This window comes from Python bivittatus, unplaced genomic scaffold (genome assembly GCF_059951505.1).
Source record: "Python bivittatus isolate LINGU-HERP-01145 unplaced genomic scaffold, Pbiv_v1 ctg000480_np1212, whole genome shotgun sequence".
Classification (NCBI taxonomy): domain Eukaryota; kingdom Metazoa; phylum Chordata; class Lepidosauria; order Squamata; family Pythonidae; genus Python; species Python bivittatus.
This window is the reverse complement of record NW_028277075.1, coordinates 81,104,571-81,122,847: the sequence shown is the minus strand read 5'-3', so window position 1 is coordinate 81,122,847 and position 18,277 is coordinate 81,104,571. Positions and strand designations below refer to the sequence as shown.

The window sequence follows — 18,277 nt, the reverse complement described above, 5'->3', positions numbered from 1 at the left end:
AAAAGGAAACAAGACTTTAAGATAGAAATTCAAAGCAAGACTATATATTATACAAGTTTAAATGAAAAGTTACTTATGCTCCTATCAGATATTTTTAAAAATGGTGACAATGCATATAAAAGGTTCTTAGCATTTAAAAGATGTTTCCTTTTTTTTCTCAAATAAGTAGCCATACAGCTGAAGGTGTTTATGTTTTAACTATTTCTAATTGCATCTAATTTGCTTACAATGAATGTAGATAAGTAACATAGCAAAAAAAAATAAAAATTCAAATCTGAGATGGTTCAAGCTTGAACAGTTGATCCAAAGTTACTCTACCCTAATCCTACCAGGAAGTGTTCTGAGCAAAAATACCCCATTTTGAGCTCAAGGCAAATTTTTGAGCTCAAAATATTTCCAGGATATTTGGAATGGTGTCAAAACACTTCCACTAAAGACAAACTTGAAACATTTTGAATTCAAAACATTTTGTATACTCCTGCTATAGGTAAATATGGGGATTTAAACTCAATATGAAGACAGACAAAATTAGAAACGTTTTCATTGAATCCATTGCTATCTTGTACAGCAGTATGACAGTTGCTTACAAAATACTGATTGCCATGGCACACAGTTGATTCTGCTATAAAACATGTGAACGACAGACACACATTTATACATGGGTATACAGTATTTGTGGCCCAAGCACAAACAATGGAAAATTAAAGAAATATGCCAGTTTTTCATACTTTACATATGTAACCAGAGCAGAAAGCAAAATAAGATAAAGCATACCACCACCAAAAGTTAGCATCAACTAGACCAGTGTTTTTCAAGCTTGGCAACTTTAAGATGTGTGGACTTCAACTCCCAGAATTCCAGAGTCAGCATGTGGGTAAGGCTGAAAAACACTGACCTAGACTGATCATTCTCTTGAGTTGCTCAGCAATCCAAGGTGGGCAAGAAAACTGTAAGGTGCTTCCATCTTACATGTAGATGCCTTTCCTTTTAGGATAACTTACGTTTTTACTCAGCATATGTAATTTACACATGTAGGGCTCTACAAATCCCTCTCAAATCACAATGGCTCCATTTGCATGATACATTTAATTGGGTTATTTAAAGACCAGTGTGTTGTAAAACACAGTAAATGATTACTACAGGTTGGAATCAGGATTAATTGCAGGGTCAATAAATTCCAGCCAGTATTGGCATGCTGTGGAAACCTAGGAGAGAGGGTTAACATAAAATTAACTTTCTTTTTTGCCTGCCTGCGGACAAGAACTCAGAACTGTCCTGCAGAACTGGGCTGCTGTAGGCGCTCCATCTCCTTGGATTGATTTTCTTTTCAGTCTGCACATATGTGGGGAGAGGGGCTGAAATGGGTAGACAGACAGGTGAATTAAGCCTTACAACTGGTCCATGGTGGTAACAACCCTGATAGGGTCACCATGGATTTTTAGATTATTTTTTTCACCCTATATAATTTCCCTCTGCCCTAGTGGAACATGATAGTTGGCCAATCTTTGAAAGGTAGTTAGGATACTATATAACCAGGGGAGTTTTAGGTTTGTGAGTCCCTCTGCCACTGCACCATCAGGAATAGTGACAGACTCAGTCAGCCACGCAAATACAGCCCATGATGTTCAACTTGCAGGTACATGTTATAGATGCTAAATGCACCAGAACATTAAATTCTGTAGAAAAACGTATCTGCTTCCAAGTGTGCATCTGTTACAGAGCATTTGTAACAACTCAATAAGGAATCCATTGGAGAGCTACAAAAGTATATGGTACTTCTGATCTTTCTAAAGCCTCAAGTGGAAATACAGTGTCTGCTGAGAATTAAAAGGATCAAAAGGACTTTATTTCTCTTAACAATCTTCAGGACTTTGAACAGGTGCAAATAATTCTAAAATCAGAGAAATAGCATTGTATCTCTCCAAACCTCTTTGCAGTGTAGAATGAGAACACAAGAGGCCACTGACTACTGACAAAAAGCAGAAGTAACTTGCCTTGGTCTGCTAGAAAAAATCCACAGATAGCTCTGGTTTGCATAACATGCTTAATTACGTTGGGTGATTAATGCAAATGCTACCATTTCATTCCTCTTTCCATATAGACTTTTAACCATGGTCTGAGATGAGACTGTGAACTTGAATTGGAAAAACAATGTTTCAGATTCTGATTAGTACTAATTGTACATGGTAGCTACTCCGCATTCAGTTGAAATACTCAGCCTGGACAATAATTAAGATTGTGTGTAAAATGACAGTGCACACATTTACATTAACCACCTAGTATGGTTTAGCATACTGTAGACAGTAACTTCATTGGAGTCAAGATGAGCAAACTTTTTTGTGCTGCTCAGATTAATCAAGGTGGAAATTAATCAAAGACAATGGAGGGAGAATCTGAAGCTGTAAGAACTGCTTGAACACATTTTTAAGCTGCAGTGCAGGAAAAAGCTAGATTTTATTGCAGCTGGAGTAGGTTGCTTTAAACACTATGAACATTTCATGTACACTTAAGAACTCAGAGAAGACAAACAATGGCTAACTTGCTATTTTTGAAAATATTGGCTCTAGCAGTTACCTGGTCTGTCTTTGGCTTTAAGCATCAGAGCAGCAAGGTTCACAAGTTTCCTTGGCTTTGCTAATTTAATAAATCACCGTTAAATAAACTATGACTTAGATTATATATTTAGGTTTTCCACCACCACTACCACCACCACACACACATACCTGCGCTGATTTCTTGCCATCACAGCTGGATCTCTGAAAAGATCTGCGAGAAAAAAATTGGCTCCCACAAACTTGAAACACCTTGTCTACTTACTTACTAACAATGAATAGCAAATGTTTTCTAGCATTTTCCTCAACTTGCTCCACAATTGGGGAAAATGAAAAATGATGCCCACGTCTGTGTGAATTTTTTAAAAGATACTTGCAGCACTTAGTCACATATGCCAAATTACTATATGCCCAATATAGCTCACCAGCTGTTTTTTAAAAATTATATTTATGTCTGAGCATCTCACCTACAGAAACTATTGTTATATATCAATCTATGGACTTTTTGGTATCAGCGTGGCTGGAAGCCATTAAACCCAAGAAACACCTTTCTCAGAACTGCAATTAGAAAGGTTTATTAAGGTGGTTAAAGCAACAGAACAAGAATTCCAGCAAATATTCTACTTTCAAATGAGAAGTTATATACCAGCAAATTAGGGAAGGAAGGTTGTTTCTCTCTCTCTCTCTCTCTCCCCGCTCTCTCGGTGTAAAGGGGAGGAGGCTTTTTTCTTCTTTTCTGAAGGAGGGGCAGACTGCACCTATTGACTATTTTGGAAATGGTTACTTGTCAATCTGAGAACCAGCTTTCACACCATCAGTCCTTGCAACTTGTCAGGTAGAGCAATCCTGCTAACTGACGTCAGATCTGCTTTGGCAAAGCCTTGCTAAGTTCGGGTAAAGGAATGTAGATTTGACCTTGGGAAAGGTATGAGAGCCATTAAAGGGGAAAGGAAAGAGCAAGCTCTTAAAGGGGGACTTGCAGAAGAGATACTGAAGAGGGAAGCATGAGAAACAAACTCAAAATAATTCCACCTTGATTTTGTTTAGTGTAAGATGGGCACAGAGAAACTTTCAAAACTTGTTCTTTTTACTACATAATATGGAATCCCTACCATTCCTGCTTCTTGACCTGGCCTTCTTTGAGGAGCTGACATCCATCTAGAAAGCTTATCTAAGTTTCTCTGTCTTCCCTTATACTAAACAAAATCAAGATGGGGTTATTTTGAGCTTCTTTCTCACACTTCCCTCTATCTCACTCTGTGTAATTTTTTTTTCCTGCAAGTCCCCACCTTAATAGTTCTGTCATAACTTTACCAAGGCCGGATCTATGATCCTTTACAATTAGCACCAGCAGAGCAAAAGAGAAATGTCTTTCTACCTCCCTTATCCCCATGTAAAGTGCATTCTGTCCTTGTTATTTCCATCCTACTGATATCACTGCTCCCCCATTCAAGGATGTTCTAGGACAAGTAAGGCCCTTGATCATGAGAAGCTTCTCTAGAAGACAGAAGTACTTCCAGGACACCATCAATTTTTGGTCTCAGATCTCTTGATGAAACATCTTTTTCAGCTTCAGTGATGAGATTGTAAAATCCAATCTCCCCATACAACAAGCAGACCTCCTTTCTGCCTTCAGAACATCTCTAGTGTACATGAGATAGTCTTACAGGACCATGGGATTGCAACTAAAGCAATTTAATATTGCAAAATGAGATGATTTCTGCAAAACAGTGTGTGTTACCCCACATATATAGGATGTAAGTCTTCAAATTTCCGACTATCAAGGGAACTACAGTCCAACACATCTGGTAGAAAACAAGTTGGGGATAAATATAAAAAGAAAACAAAAATACATCTCACTCTGATCAGAAGTGAACATCTCACTCTGATCAGGAGGGAAGCACCTTTTTTTAATGATGCAATTTTACTTCAGAATACAATGAAAAATGAAGGATGAGCATTGTCTTGCTCAGTTATCAGCTCAATTCTATAAGCAAGCATTGATTTTGTAGATGTAATCTTATCTAGTATGCTTGAGCATAAGAGAGTCAATCCCACACGGATACATTGTACAAACCAGCAGCATTACACCAATAAGAATACAGTACAGGCAACTTTGTATGTTATTTGAATAAACCTTTTGTTGTTTAATAGATTTTTGCATTAAAACAAAGCATCTCAGAAAGATACCTTCAAACACCTTACTTAGCATTCCTTCAGATTTCTTTGAAAGTATTTTAATATAAAAAGCATAATTTTATAACATTGTCAATAGGAACATTATCAAAAGTGCAGGAGAACCAAATAGAACATTTTTTAATCTGCCAGTAGACCTCTTTGCTCTCTTTCAAAAACAAGAAACAATTGCATGATAAAAACCATTAAATTATCGTTGGTGTCTTTATCTTGGAGAACAAAAGATTGGTTTCCATAGATTGAATAAGCAGCTTTGTTATAAACAAGGAATCCATTTCATCTTTACCCACCTCCTCCCCATTAAGAAAAGCATGTACAGATCCTTTTTCTTCAATGCAAAACCATCAGTGAGAAAACATCTATGTTTAAAAGAATCATCTATGCTGTTTATTTGTGTTCAGATATTTTGGCATATGGGATTATCTCTTAAAGATCAAGCCCTTCAAAGCATTAACGATTCCAGAGGACAGTCAAGACTTCCTTAAGATCAAAAGTCCTACAGGTCAGTCACAGTGGTTTGGAAACCAGAACCATAAGCCTGTCTGTACATTCCTGCATTCTTCACATTGCGTTCACGGATAAAGTCATTGCAGTGTCTATCCACTGAGTGGGCCGAGGGCGTGGACCGCATGTTCCATGCACTTCCACCACGTTGACAGCAGTCACGAGCATCATGGGGCCTAGATTGGTTTGGGAATGGGATGGGGCACAGTTAGTATCTAGGTACGAATGAAGGGAGAGAATGGAAGGTGGAAGATGCAGTTGAGGAAGTATCAGGCTAGCAAGAGCAAACTTCTTGAATAGCAAGCGCAGATTAGGAAATGGACAGACAATTTAAACCCTTCATGCTGCTATCAGGCTGTGCTGGCTTTAAAATAATCTATACGAGATTTAACTTTGAATACTTCTCTCTTTTCAACTATCACTTTTTCCAAGCAACAAATAAAATAATAAATTGATATATAACTTCCTCCACGGCTTACCACATTCTACATTTACAGCCTATACAGTTAGTGCCTATTTCTCTTGTCTATAAACACAGCAACATACTTGTGCTAAAGCAAGAGTGGGCAGCAAATATTCCCCAGCTGTCGGTAAACTACAATCTCAGCATTTCTCACCATTGAACATGCTGGCTAGAGTTAAAGTTCAGCTTCAGCACTCATGGACAAAAGTGAGTGCCTTATAGATATAGCAGCAATGAAGCATTTAAGTTACATGATAAAATGTTTAGGATTTACAGACTAGTATTAACAGAATAACTATGAACAATTAAAAAACAAACAAACATCATTTTGAGCTTAAAGCAAAGACAGAAAATAAAGCAGTTCAACATAAAAACTGTGGTTATATTCAGTGAAATGTAAGATCCAAGTACTTCATGCACAACATGCTACTTAGAATGCCCTGGTATGGATCTTGCCTGCTGAACATGGTTTCTTCCATTTTACTGTGCCCAAAGTCCATTTCAGGAGCATGCAAAATTAAATTTCCAGAGCTGAATGAACCAGATAGACAAGATGGTATGTATATTTTACCTATGGTGTTTCTCACTCCCATGTAATAAAATAAGCCTTGTTGCCTGGCAGAAGTAAAGGATGCTGTACTTTGAAGCACGAAGCTATTGAAGACTTGCCAGTTCTTACTGATTAATGAACTTGGAGGGTATGATTAGCTACCCTAATGACATTTAGATCAAAAAGAGGCAGGACTGAGAGCTTTTCTTCAGCTTCCAATTTACTCTTCTCTTTTGTAACCTGATATCTGCATGAGAACTTAATTGGAGTAGCTCTGCCAAGCTATATTAAGCATTTTGTATGTTCAGAATGAGGACTTCTCTAGAAACAAGGCAATTATACAATGCATAGATCCTTAAGGGACCCCGACCCTTAGAATCATCGCATTATCAAATGGACCTTTTAGTTATATATAAAATTATATTTCTTCTATGTTTTCAATTTCAACTCATACAATTTTCTAAATTAAGAAATTATATTTTAAAACTAAGTGTATTAATACATTTATTGATCTGAGCCTTTATGAGGTCCTAACCACTAATGTTTTATAAAAGGAACTGAACAAATGTTTCAATCTGGGGTGCCTAATATGGTAACTAAGAGAGAACTTCCTTATTATCCACCAGACTCTTTGAAATTACTGGTTTTTCAATTACACTTTAATTAGCAACATTCTTTATTATTGTTTTAGACCAGAATATATATTTTTAATTCAAAAATTAAGTTGGGACTTCACATTTACTCTTGAAAATAAATGGTTGTGTATCTTGTAGAGCGTCTACAGGAGTTCAATATGCTTTAGCTGATATGTACATCTGCCTGTGGGGTTTGAGCATCTGTTTTGCCTTGGATGTGCCTTGTGTGAGTTCCTTGGAGTTATTCTTAGTGTACTTTGTGTCTGGAATTGGCACTCAAATCTTACTTTTTCTTGTACTCACATTCTTGGGAAGTTAACTTCGAATCTCATCAGTTTTGTTTTTATAAAACTGATGCTGGAACAGAAACTATGGATCAAAAATAATGGTATTTCAGGTAGTCCTCATTTAGCGATTGCCTCTTTTAGTGACCATTTGCAGTTACGACAGTGATGAAAAAGTAACCTTGTGACCAATCCTCACATTTACAACCTTTGCAGGTCTATAAAGCAAAAGAAAGCTGAAGTAAGATAATAACACAGTTGTGGTTTCACTTAGCAACCACTCTGCTTAACAACTGAATTGCTGGTCCCAATTGTGGTTACTAAACAAGGACTACCTGTATATTTTGGTGCTCAATCCCCACCTCTGTCTTGGGAAAATTGGGTTCTTTGGTAAATTACTATTATTGTTTTTAGTTTCATTTACTAACAGTTTGATAAATGGATGTTTTGTCACTACTCATACAAAATATGACAACTATTCTTGAAAAGGATACTTCCCTGGTAAAGCTGGGGATGGCCCATAACACTCTCAAAGTCCTAAGTTTCCCAATTGTTCAAAAATTAGTGACCACTGGTTAAGAGTATTCAAAGGAAGTAGAAAAATTCATTAGGGTTGCAAAGAAATGACTGTTATGATTTCTTATATTTAAACCTCACACACTCTGCTAAGCCATGAATGGCTTGTTTTGTTTTATTATAACATATAAAGTTAAGTACTGTGATGTTTAGACTATGTTTATGGCTTACTATTTTGTGTAAACCAGGCAACATCTGGAATTCCTCAATTACAACTGTTGGGTTTATATTAATCTTAGCCATATAATTATATTTTAGTAATCTACAACCTTAGTTCTGTTGTGGGCTGGGGAAAAGTTTGAAATAATTTTTCCATGTTAGGAGGAAGAGGTTCATATGTAAGTATGCTAAATAAGTTGGCATGCCACTGATGCTGTTTTTCATAAAAATGAGAGGACTAATTAATGCCAAGTATCAGTAAGGTTAAATTCAGAAAATCTAAATGATACCACAGAGTACAAACAGGTGGTATACAAGACTAGAATATTCCCATTAAAATAATGTAGATTAAAAAGCATGCAGAATGTTAAGGCAAATATGTAGGCATCGAAAAGTAGTCTTCTTTAGAAACAATTTTAATCAAGTTAACATTTGTTTATGTTAAGGATTTGGTTCTTTATGGTATTAATTAATATGTTACCTAGAGAACATTTATTTTATGAGAAGTTGATTATCATGGCTGTTAATAAAACATCAACTGTGTTTTGAAACTGTAGAACAATTGCTGATCAGCTGTTCAAGTTTTTCTTAAATGTAAATAAGGTAGGTTGACAGGTATTCAAAATAGCTTGTATATCAATCTTTCCTTAGGTTCCAGATAAGTATAATTCTTGATCTCTTTCAGAATAAATGGCATGTGCAGAAATACAGATAAACTCATATTTTGCCTGTTCCTATACAGCTCCATTGGTTTCTTCCATCATCAAAACAGCAGAATATGCCAACATTTAAATGTAGAGTCTAGAAGACAAAGGTTGGGTTTAGGTTTCAGCTGTTTCTCAGGAAAACAAATTAACCTCAAAGAGCTGGTAGCACGAAATGTACAACCACTGTTACAGCTTACAAAGAATATACTTTTCTTTGCAAAGAATAGGCTAAGAAAAAATAAATTTTGAGAGGAACTTTCTGAATGGTAATGCAGTACACATTTTAATAGGTCTGCAACTTTTTAGTTCAAACACTGGAAATGTTGAGCATAATTTCAGAATTCTAGCAATACAAGGAACCATTCCTTTAATAGATGAATATTTACCCAATTAAAATGGTTTAAAGTATTATAGTCTTCATAGCACTGTGTTTGGAAAATGTTCTCTAAAGGAGACTGATCATAAAAGAGTGGCAGGAGCAAAACCAAAGCCAAATCATGGTAACAGCCCAATTAAAAGAGGTAGGAAGCTGATGCAGGACAGCCCTTGTAGGCAGGAATCAAGACATTCAGGTCACTCTCCACCAAGCAGACACCCATTCCATCAATGCATTCTGCTTAATCTCTTTCCAAACTTTACAACTCAGCACACCTGACCGACTGTACAGCTCCAAACATATCTTTACTGCTTTCCCTTCCCCCACTGAACACAACAACCCAGCCTGTTAGAATGAACACATATACCATATAGATTTATTAAAATGTATGCCTGAAATAATTCATTCTGTCAGATAATAAAAGGGAACTGGCATATTTTTCTATCAAGGCAATGAAGGATCACTTTGTACTTTATACACTGGCCTCCTATAGCAGCATTATGTTTTGAACATAGGACTCATCTATACTTTCAAAGAAAACTCAAGTGCCCAGTGTCAACAGGGTTGGGAAAACACAGCCAATGTTTAATGGGGCATGCACAGGCCTGTTAGACCTTAGGCTGTTCTTTTAATCATAAAGTCCAGAACAGATCATTAGAAAAGGGTAGCGTAAACAGGGCATGTCGGAAGAGGAGCACTGTTCTATCTGACACTCCCACTGCAACTTGTAAAGCTCATTTCCAAAACAGAGGCTTTCTTTACAGAGGCGAGTAATAGTGTGCAGGCCATATGCATGCCACATTTACCTATTTTCCAGCTTTTCCCAGAGTGGGAAGTCATAACTGGCACTGACTTCTTGACACATTTACAGATAATGAAAGAAACACTTAATAAGTGACAATATATTCATGTTATATTCATGTAGAGAATGTACAGGGGATGTACTTATGTGTGTGTATGTATTTGTATGTGTGTATGTATATATACACACACAGTGTGCATGTGTGTGTATGTGTGAAGAGAGAGGGAGAGAGAGAGAAGGAAGCAAAACAAACTTTACTGAAAGCCACAATTCGTCACACAAGTCCAAGTGTGCAGGTTTTGAACCACACTCTTATTTTTCTCAGGAAAGATATGAGCTTGAGGCTATACAAAACTATAAAAGCACAGCTAGAGCTGTTTGGAGCTGGAGTCTTAAGAATACAGGCAAGGATCAATAAACATGAGCACAGCAGTTATACCGAGCTTATGTAAGACAGGCTATCATACCAGTAAGACAAACAAGAATAAAAATAAATAAATACCACCACCTTATACCACCACCATGGGAAGGAAGAAACTGATTGATCAAGATCTTAGAGAAAAACCTCCAATTTCAGACACTGGATAAATCAAGGGCAAAAAGAAAAGAGAAAGCATCTTATTGATTAAGCTTTTGATTGCAGCTGAGAAAACAGCTTCAGATATAAAATTAAGGTCCAGACTATTTTGAAGTCAACTGATAGAACCACTAGATTTGCATTAGACAATTTTCTGTGAATTAGCATTTGGTATCACACATTATTTAAATTTATATTTTCAATATAACTGCAAGTGGTTTAAAACAAGAGTAAGTCAAGTTCTAATCATAAACAAAACAGAACCTCTTAAGATAACTTTAAGTCAAGATGTCTGTAATACTATAATGTGCTTCTGAAGTAAAAGAAAAGTCAAAAGAAAGTCCATTCTCTTGAGACAGAATGGATAGCTAAGGATTGAACCATCAAGAAATGGTAATTTAAGCCCAACTCAAACTCTTACTTACAGTTGTTACTGTGTGCAAATTCCTCTTGATGACTATGGAACCTAAGCTACTGATCAGTTAGCTAGCTTTATAGTATTTTACAATGAAAACAGGATAGGATGAGAAAAATGGCTTTCTACATACTTCGCTTAGGGTTGAGCACTCACTGCTGTGAATACTACCCTGCGTGATACTGCGGAAATACTTTTTTTCCTTCAATCTTCTCTGCAGGAAGAACATCTATCATGAGTGCTGGCCTGTTACCAAACTCAAACCTCAATTTTATTTTTCTGATGACACAATATAAGCAGCGTCCAAAATCAATCATGCAAGATATTTGAAGTGACTAGTAATAACTGTTATTTCTCAGTATAGAAAAAGATGAGAGATCAGAGTAACATACCATTTTTTATCCTGTTGGCTTGTTCCAGAATTCCGGGGAAGATTCTCTATTTCAACTAAGACTGGACCAGAAGGAACTGCTGCTACAGAAGGTATTGTACTCCAGTTCTTGAAAGACAAAAGATAAACTTGTATTAGTAGCAGACTTTACAATAAAACCTTGATTTAATGGACCATTCAGGATGAGAGGAGTTGTCCATTCTTTCTGAATGTCTGCAAATATGTATATATTATTGCAGATGGCATAACCTGCATCATTTGCATAATAATACCAAAAAGCCTATGTTGTAAATCTCTGTGAATAAAACAAATTTAACAGGGTTTTTTAGTACCTTCTGGTATACTTTGTTTTTTGTTTTGTGTTTTGATGCCATAGATATGTCTCCTATTTTGGGAGGGTGATCTCCATATGGAAAGTTTGTCCACAGCATCCAAGTCCAGTAAATGGGGTCTGTTAAACTGAAGTTTCACCCCACTTTAAAAAGCACACTATTTCTACAGACTGAAGGAATGAAAAGAATTTTCCAAGAATGAATATTGTATCTCAAAACAAAAAGCATTCACTACTTATTTGTGTTTTAATGGGGGGGGGGGGATTTATATTTTTATTGTTTTTATTGTCTTGTTTTTTAATTGTAAGCTGCCCAGAGCCCCCCTCTGGGGGAGATGGGTGGCATATAAATTTAATAATAAATAAATAAAATAAATACTTGAGGGATACATTTCTCCTACTTCAATAGCATCTAAAGATATTAGCAGTAGTTTTGCCTTTACTATTTAGAGAAGTAGCTCTCTGTCCAAGAATACAGGTGAAGAAAAAGCTGTTTCAGTCCACAAATGCTTGTTTTAAATTTAACTCCTAAAGGCATTTTAACCAAATGTTCCCACATGACATTTAGTAGGTATAGCATACAGAAACTATAACTTAATTTTGAAGTTAAATAAACCATAGTTAAATAAACTTTTTAGACAGACTTACTTGCTGTGGTCCATTATTTTGACTGAAAACATTATCTGGAAGGCTGAAAGAAAAATTCAACAGTTTAATTTCCCAAAGACTGAACTGTTATCTGAAGACTTATCTGCTCTCAGATTCAAGAAGACCAGGGTTAGGGTCTATTTCTAGAAGTATTCAAGGAGATGTTGGAGATATGTCAATTGGATTTCTGCACTGATTAGATGACTGAATGGCTCCTTTCAATTCTATGATTCTAAGGCACTTCAGTGAGTAGTTTATAGGAAACTAAGACTGCAGGATGTTACACAGGTAGTTCTATTAACAGCATCATATCCTCTTCCAATTTCTTCCCTCTGTAAATTACAACATGTCCATTTTTAATACATGAACATTCAAAGTCCCATGAGTTTAAAATGCTTGGATAGTTTCCTTCTTCCATTAAAATTCTTACAAAGATTTCTAGGCTCTTTTGAGATGGCAGATTTCAAAAAGACCATCAGCATTAGGAATATTCCAAGAAAGCTAGGGGGGAAAAAAGCATTTTCCACTCATAATTTCATCTGAAGGATTCCAAAAAGATAAAATCATGGAGTAAGATTAACTGTAGAATAACATGAATAATTGAATATCTTACCTAATTCCTTCAGATACACTAGGATTACCTATAATAAAATACAAAACAAAAACATTATTGAGTTTGTACAATGTATCAAACAGACAATTTTTTTTTAACCAAACCATTGCAAAATATTATGAGTGATACTTTAAAAATATTAAAAACCTGAAATTTGGGGAAAAGTGACAATATACAGTTTGCTGTATAGCACTATGTAATCTATCATCTTACTCAGATATTGCCAATAACTAAGGAGATACAACTTGGAATAGCTGCTGAGGAAAATATAATCTATTAACAATATTACTGGCCATGATTCAAAAAATTATGATAGCAGTTACATAATCCAAGGAAGGATATGTCTTGTTTCTTCCATCTAAAATACCCAGCAAGTTGTTTCAAAACTGGCATGGAGATCAGAAGTTAAAAGAAAATTTAGTAATTTCTACTGAGGTAGCATGAGTAAGGAAAGCTGTGCCTTAAAAATAAAAGCCTGGTTACCTCTCATTTGTAGTGTTCTCCTTGAGTATCGTTTACTAGGTCTTCTCTCAAAAGAGGCTGATCTTCTGGCTTTATTAGTCTTTGTAGTCTGGTACTCTGTTTTCCCGCTAGATGAGGGATGCAATGAACAACAAGAAAAAAAAAAGATTTATATAGCTAAGTTGCTCCAACATAATTATTAACACATAATTATCCTTGCATGTATATTTAAGCCAGCCATGAATTACTACTAGATTTCATAAGTATATTAAACAGTAGAGCCTTAAAAACTATTAAGAAGTATTTTGGACCTCGGACCAAGCATACAACCCCCATGCTATTCATTTTTCAGGTTTACATGCCAGCTTGAGAAAGTTGCCACCATGCCAGTCAGGCCAAAAATAATTTAAGTTTTGTAGCAAAATTAAAAACAATTGCAGATGCTTGGCTTTGCACAGAATCATGGAGTTTGAAGGGATTAATTAAATTATCTAATCCAGTCCCATGTAAAGTGCAGGAAATCACATTACAGCATCCCTGACAAATGTCTATACAGGTTTTGCTTGAAGACATCCAGAAAGAGCAAAACCACTCCCTCCCAAATAAATCGTTTACCCTGTTAATCCACTTCCGCAGTCCACATTTTTAAATGATGTGCTCATTTAAAGATGTTGAAATAGGCTGGGATTAGACCTCCCACCTTCAGGAAGCACGGCTGCAATGTGGAAATGCTGTCTGAGCCAGCAATATATCTGAAAAATTATGAGGGAGGTGTAGCTTGTACATTTTCCATTGATGTGCTAGTCACAACTTGTTGGAGATTGGAAAATGGCCAATTATACCCAGATGAGGTTCAGTAATGTGCTCCATCCAGTACTTCCTTTGAAAGGCATCTGGCAATTTACTTGGTTCAAAAGGCAGTAGCTGGACAGCTGACAGAAGGCCCATTGTAATAGATCAGTACTGTGCTAACTTCACCAATTCCCATTCAAAATGCTGTTCTTAAAGGAAAATTGAAAACAGTTAAGGATATATACCTATACTCAGTAATAAAATCTTACCGCTGGTAGACTATAAGCATACACCAAAACAATGTTTCCATTTTAACTACAATAAGAGAAAAAGTTTTCTAATAATATTCTGTAAGAGTCAATTCCAAAAAGGCAAAGATCTTAAAAAATTTCATATGCAAAAGTCTACAATGTTTCTTTTCTGCCAGTAAGAATCTGGAGTAAGTAGCCCATGTAATCAAGCCCATTTATTTCCTTTCTATTATTTGAGAAACAAGCAAAAGGGAAATACTGCTAACCTGTATCTGAATCGGGACCCCAGACGAATGAAGCTTGATCGACTGGAGCCTTTTTGAACAGGTCCACGGAGGCGGAAGAAAGCATGGTGCTCTACGGCACACTTCCACAAATGTTTGCAGGCCTTTGGATGGTCCAACCTGAAGACAAAAGTGTGCTCCTGCTCTTTACCCTTCAAGAAAGATAAACACCACAGAAACGCTGTGGAATGGAAGGCACAGAAACACTGACTTCACTGCTTAAGGCAGTGTTGTCCAAACTTGGCCACTTTAAGATGAGTGGACTTCAACTCCCAGAATTCCCCAGCCAGGTGGCTGGGGAATTCTGGGAGTTGAAGTCCACTCATCTTAAAGTGGCCAAGTTTGGACAACACTGCCTTAAGGCAAGAACGATACTATTCACTGAAGAAAGAGACGGTTTGTTCTGAGCACATGTCCAAAGCAATTCAAGAGATGTCTACTAACATTACAAAAGACTGAAGAGAGTATTTACTGATTTTTAAAAAAATGTTCTCTTTGATATTTTATAAGACTGATAGTGCAACAGGTTCCTTTTGTTGTTTTGACACAGGATAATGGATTCCCTTCTTGTTTGAGCAGCATGAACAAAAATAATTGCAATTGTTATGCTTTGATGTAGAACACTCGTTGCTTAAAATGAACAACTGTCCCAATCATTTTAAAAATGCCAAGCTACCACAGTTTGAATAATTTGCTCAGCTCTGCTCGTATGGTCCAGCTATGTCATTGTCTTCAAAAAGTGCAGTATATAGTTGGCATATTCAACTTTCAATATGCCAACTATAAGATTATTCAATATGCCAGCAAGTTTAGGTGAGCCTTTCACTAGTGTGAGAGAAGTAGGGATTTTATTTGCAAAGCTGACTGAATTGTTAGGAGAAAGACTGTCTTTATCAAGAATTCTAAATTAATCTGGTACCTACAGTGAGAGTTTGACACAATCTAATAAAATGCTTTTGTATTTTACCCAGAGGTTTAAACAACCTGGCTAAAGCATGCTCATTTGAACACTGGAGTATCAGTGTTTAACAGCTTTGTTTTCCATGGCCAATTATCTATTCTCATGGTTTTCGTCACATCTGGAGGAAATGGTGTTTGCATTCTTTTTAAAGATTTTTTATCCCGCCTTTTATCATTTTTTATAAATAATTCAAGGTGGCGAGCATACCTAATACTCCTTCCTCCTCCTTCTTTCCCTACAACAACAACCCTGAGGTTGAGGTGAGTTGGGCTGAGAGAGAGTGACTGGCGCAAAGTCACCCAGCCAGCTTTCATAGCTAAGGCGGGACTAGAACTCATAGTCTCCTGGATTCTAGCCTCGTGCCTTCACCACTAGACCAAACTGGCTGTTTATAATATGGATAACGATCCATCACACACTTTTATTATAGGTGCACATACAGTTATAAATATTTTGCAAAGGAATACAAAGCAATTTCAAATACTTCCAAACATATCATTACCACCAACTCATGAACCGTCCATAGTTAAGCTTAGCAATAGGATTCTAGTTTTGTCCACAATGTAGAAGACAACTTTAATAAGCTTAGAAAGAAAAAGTAAAAAGAATCATTTCTGGCCTCTTCTGAAGAAAAACTAGGGTGTGCCTGCATCCATACGTTTGTTTTTACGTCCTGCCTTTTCTCTTGAGAGCTCAGAGTAGCATCCATGGGGATTACCCTAATTTCATCTGTATATCAATTCTATGAGGTAGATTGAGTTAAGACTGAGTGCTTGGCCAAATGTAACATAGCAAACTCAAGTTAAGTGAGGGCTTTTTTCTGCATCTTCCCAATCCAAGTCCAACACCTTAACCACTACACTCTGCAGACTTTCTGCATCACTATTTAGCCAGTACTTATGGCTTAATATAATGTATCAATGCAGACATAATAGAGCTATTCTAGATTTTCTATGAAAACTGAATGAATCATTAGTTCATTTTATTTATTAAGTCCTTTATGAAATAATTTTCCTAAGCACTGTACAGGACAGTTTAAATAGTTAAAATACAATACACTTGCACATTATAAAACAGATAAACATGCTAACCTAGTATAAAATAAAACAAATATTAAACTAAAATATCAATAGGCATAACAATTAAAACCCTGCTAGAGGAAATAAAATGAATAATAAATTACTTTAAAAACCTGAAATGTTTAAAATAAATAGAGATGTGTGTACCATACACATGCTTCCTTTGGAAAATGTTCCAAGAACAAGGGGCCAACACCAAAAATCCCTCTCTTGTCATCAGTCTCCAATCCTCAGAATGAGGCAATATTTAAAAAAGCTTTCTATGGATGAACCTTAGATACAGTCAAATATGAGAACAAATGATCTGAGATCCTGATTCATGGAATTTTGACCTTACATTCCAGAGTAGAAATTCCTCAGCACTACCTTCTGATAATGTTTGTCTAAGTAAAAGTGGAACTACTATAAAACTGCTCCATCCAACTTTGACAGTCACTCCAGAAAGATACTAGGTTGGACTGCACTGAAAGTCACTGAAATGTCATATAGAATTAACATGGCATTTTCTGAAAGATTCATTCCATGACATCTAGCCCAGACACTCACAAAAAAGTAAAAATTCTTCAGAAAAATAACAATTAAATTCACATGGAAGGTACACCATCATTGCAAGGGAGCTCCCAAAGAACAAAATAGTACATGAATTTCAAGTCAGCATGATATATGTTTCTTAGCTATAGCAAGGAATAAGGAACATACTTGGATTAACTTCTTCTGGTGAGAAGACAGAATCAAGAACTTCCTTTCTCTTCCCCAAAAGAAAACCCACCTTCAAACTCTGTGGTCAGCTGAGATGCAGAGACTGGGCCTTTTAAAAGGGAGAGCTACCCCTTCCCCTGGCAGTGTAGGAAATTCTTTGTCCCGCTCTCCACTCAGAAGAGGGAGCTAACCTATAGTGATGGCTCCATTGATCTAGTGACCAAAAAGAATACACACACTTTTGGCCTAACCTTAATGAGATACAATAAAATTAAGTTTGATTTCAGAGACATTACTTTCTATAAGACCAGATGAACAAGACTCTTTTCTTTTACCTGTTCATCATCTTCAACCACCACCAGTGTTAATTTATTCTTTTTGAAGTCCAACCTAGTAATCTTTGGCCTACAAAAGGAAAAATAGGTATATGTATTTTTACTACAATTTATTCATAAAGAATAAAAATAAATAAATTTGGAAAAATCTTTGTAACACCAACAGATATTATCTTGCATAGCGAATTAAAAAAAAAAATCTTAGAATTACAATTATAATACGCTTTAAATCTAAGTATCAATGTTAACTTTGATTAAAAGTCAACTATCAGATATGCTTCCCCCCTGCTTGGCCAGACATTTGAGTCACTCTTCAAGCCTCCCCAGAGGTTCCCATGGTCCTGGCATGATGACTTTGGGACTAGTCAGTACTTCCTTGGCAGTCCAGCCACAGATATATAAGTTATCCAACTTACCAAAAGAACAATCCAATCTTGGTATCTCCTTCAAATACAAGGACTCCTGTTGGTGTTAGTCCAAGGCTATAATCATTGCCATCTCTTGCCTAATGATAATTAAAATTAGGTTAAAATATTCCTTCAGTACGTAGAACAGGTCATCTTAATATAATCATTCTTTTATTATTATGATTTTGCAGCAAATGAGTCACATATATCTAAATTAACACATGACCT

General features: G+C 36.2%; 1 protein-coding gene across 2 annotated transcripts in view; it reads right to left on the bottom strand.

Annotated features, from left to right (window-relative positions):
• EPB41L5 (erythrocyte membrane protein band 4.1 like 5) overlaps window positions 1-18,277 on the bottom strand; it is a 63,468-nt gene that overhangs the window by 13,407 nt on the left and 31,784 nt on the right. Inside the window, exons 10-17 of one of the 2 annotated variants that reach the window (XM_088146416.1) lie at window positions 18,059-18,147; window positions 17,643-17,712; window positions 14,551-14,720; window positions 13,263-13,369; window positions 12,780-12,807; window positions 12,167-12,209; window positions 11,189-11,295; window positions 2-5,428 (exon numbers count right to left, since the gene is read on the bottom strand). In XM_088146416.1, the coding sequence (XP_088002542.1) occupies window positions 5,245-5,428; window positions 11,189-11,295; window positions 12,167-12,209; window positions 12,780-12,807; window positions 13,263-13,369; window positions 14,551-14,720; window positions 17,643-17,712; window positions 18,059-18,147 (798 nt within the window). In that variant the 3' untranslated portion in view covers window positions 2-5,244. Of the gene's footprint in view, window position 1; window positions 5,429-11,188; window positions 11,296-12,166; window positions 12,210-12,779; window positions 12,808-13,262; window positions 13,370-14,550; window positions 14,721-17,642; window positions 17,713-18,058; window positions 18,148-18,277 lie in introns of those variants that run through there. The other variant, XM_025166364.2, reaches the window with a different exon arrangement.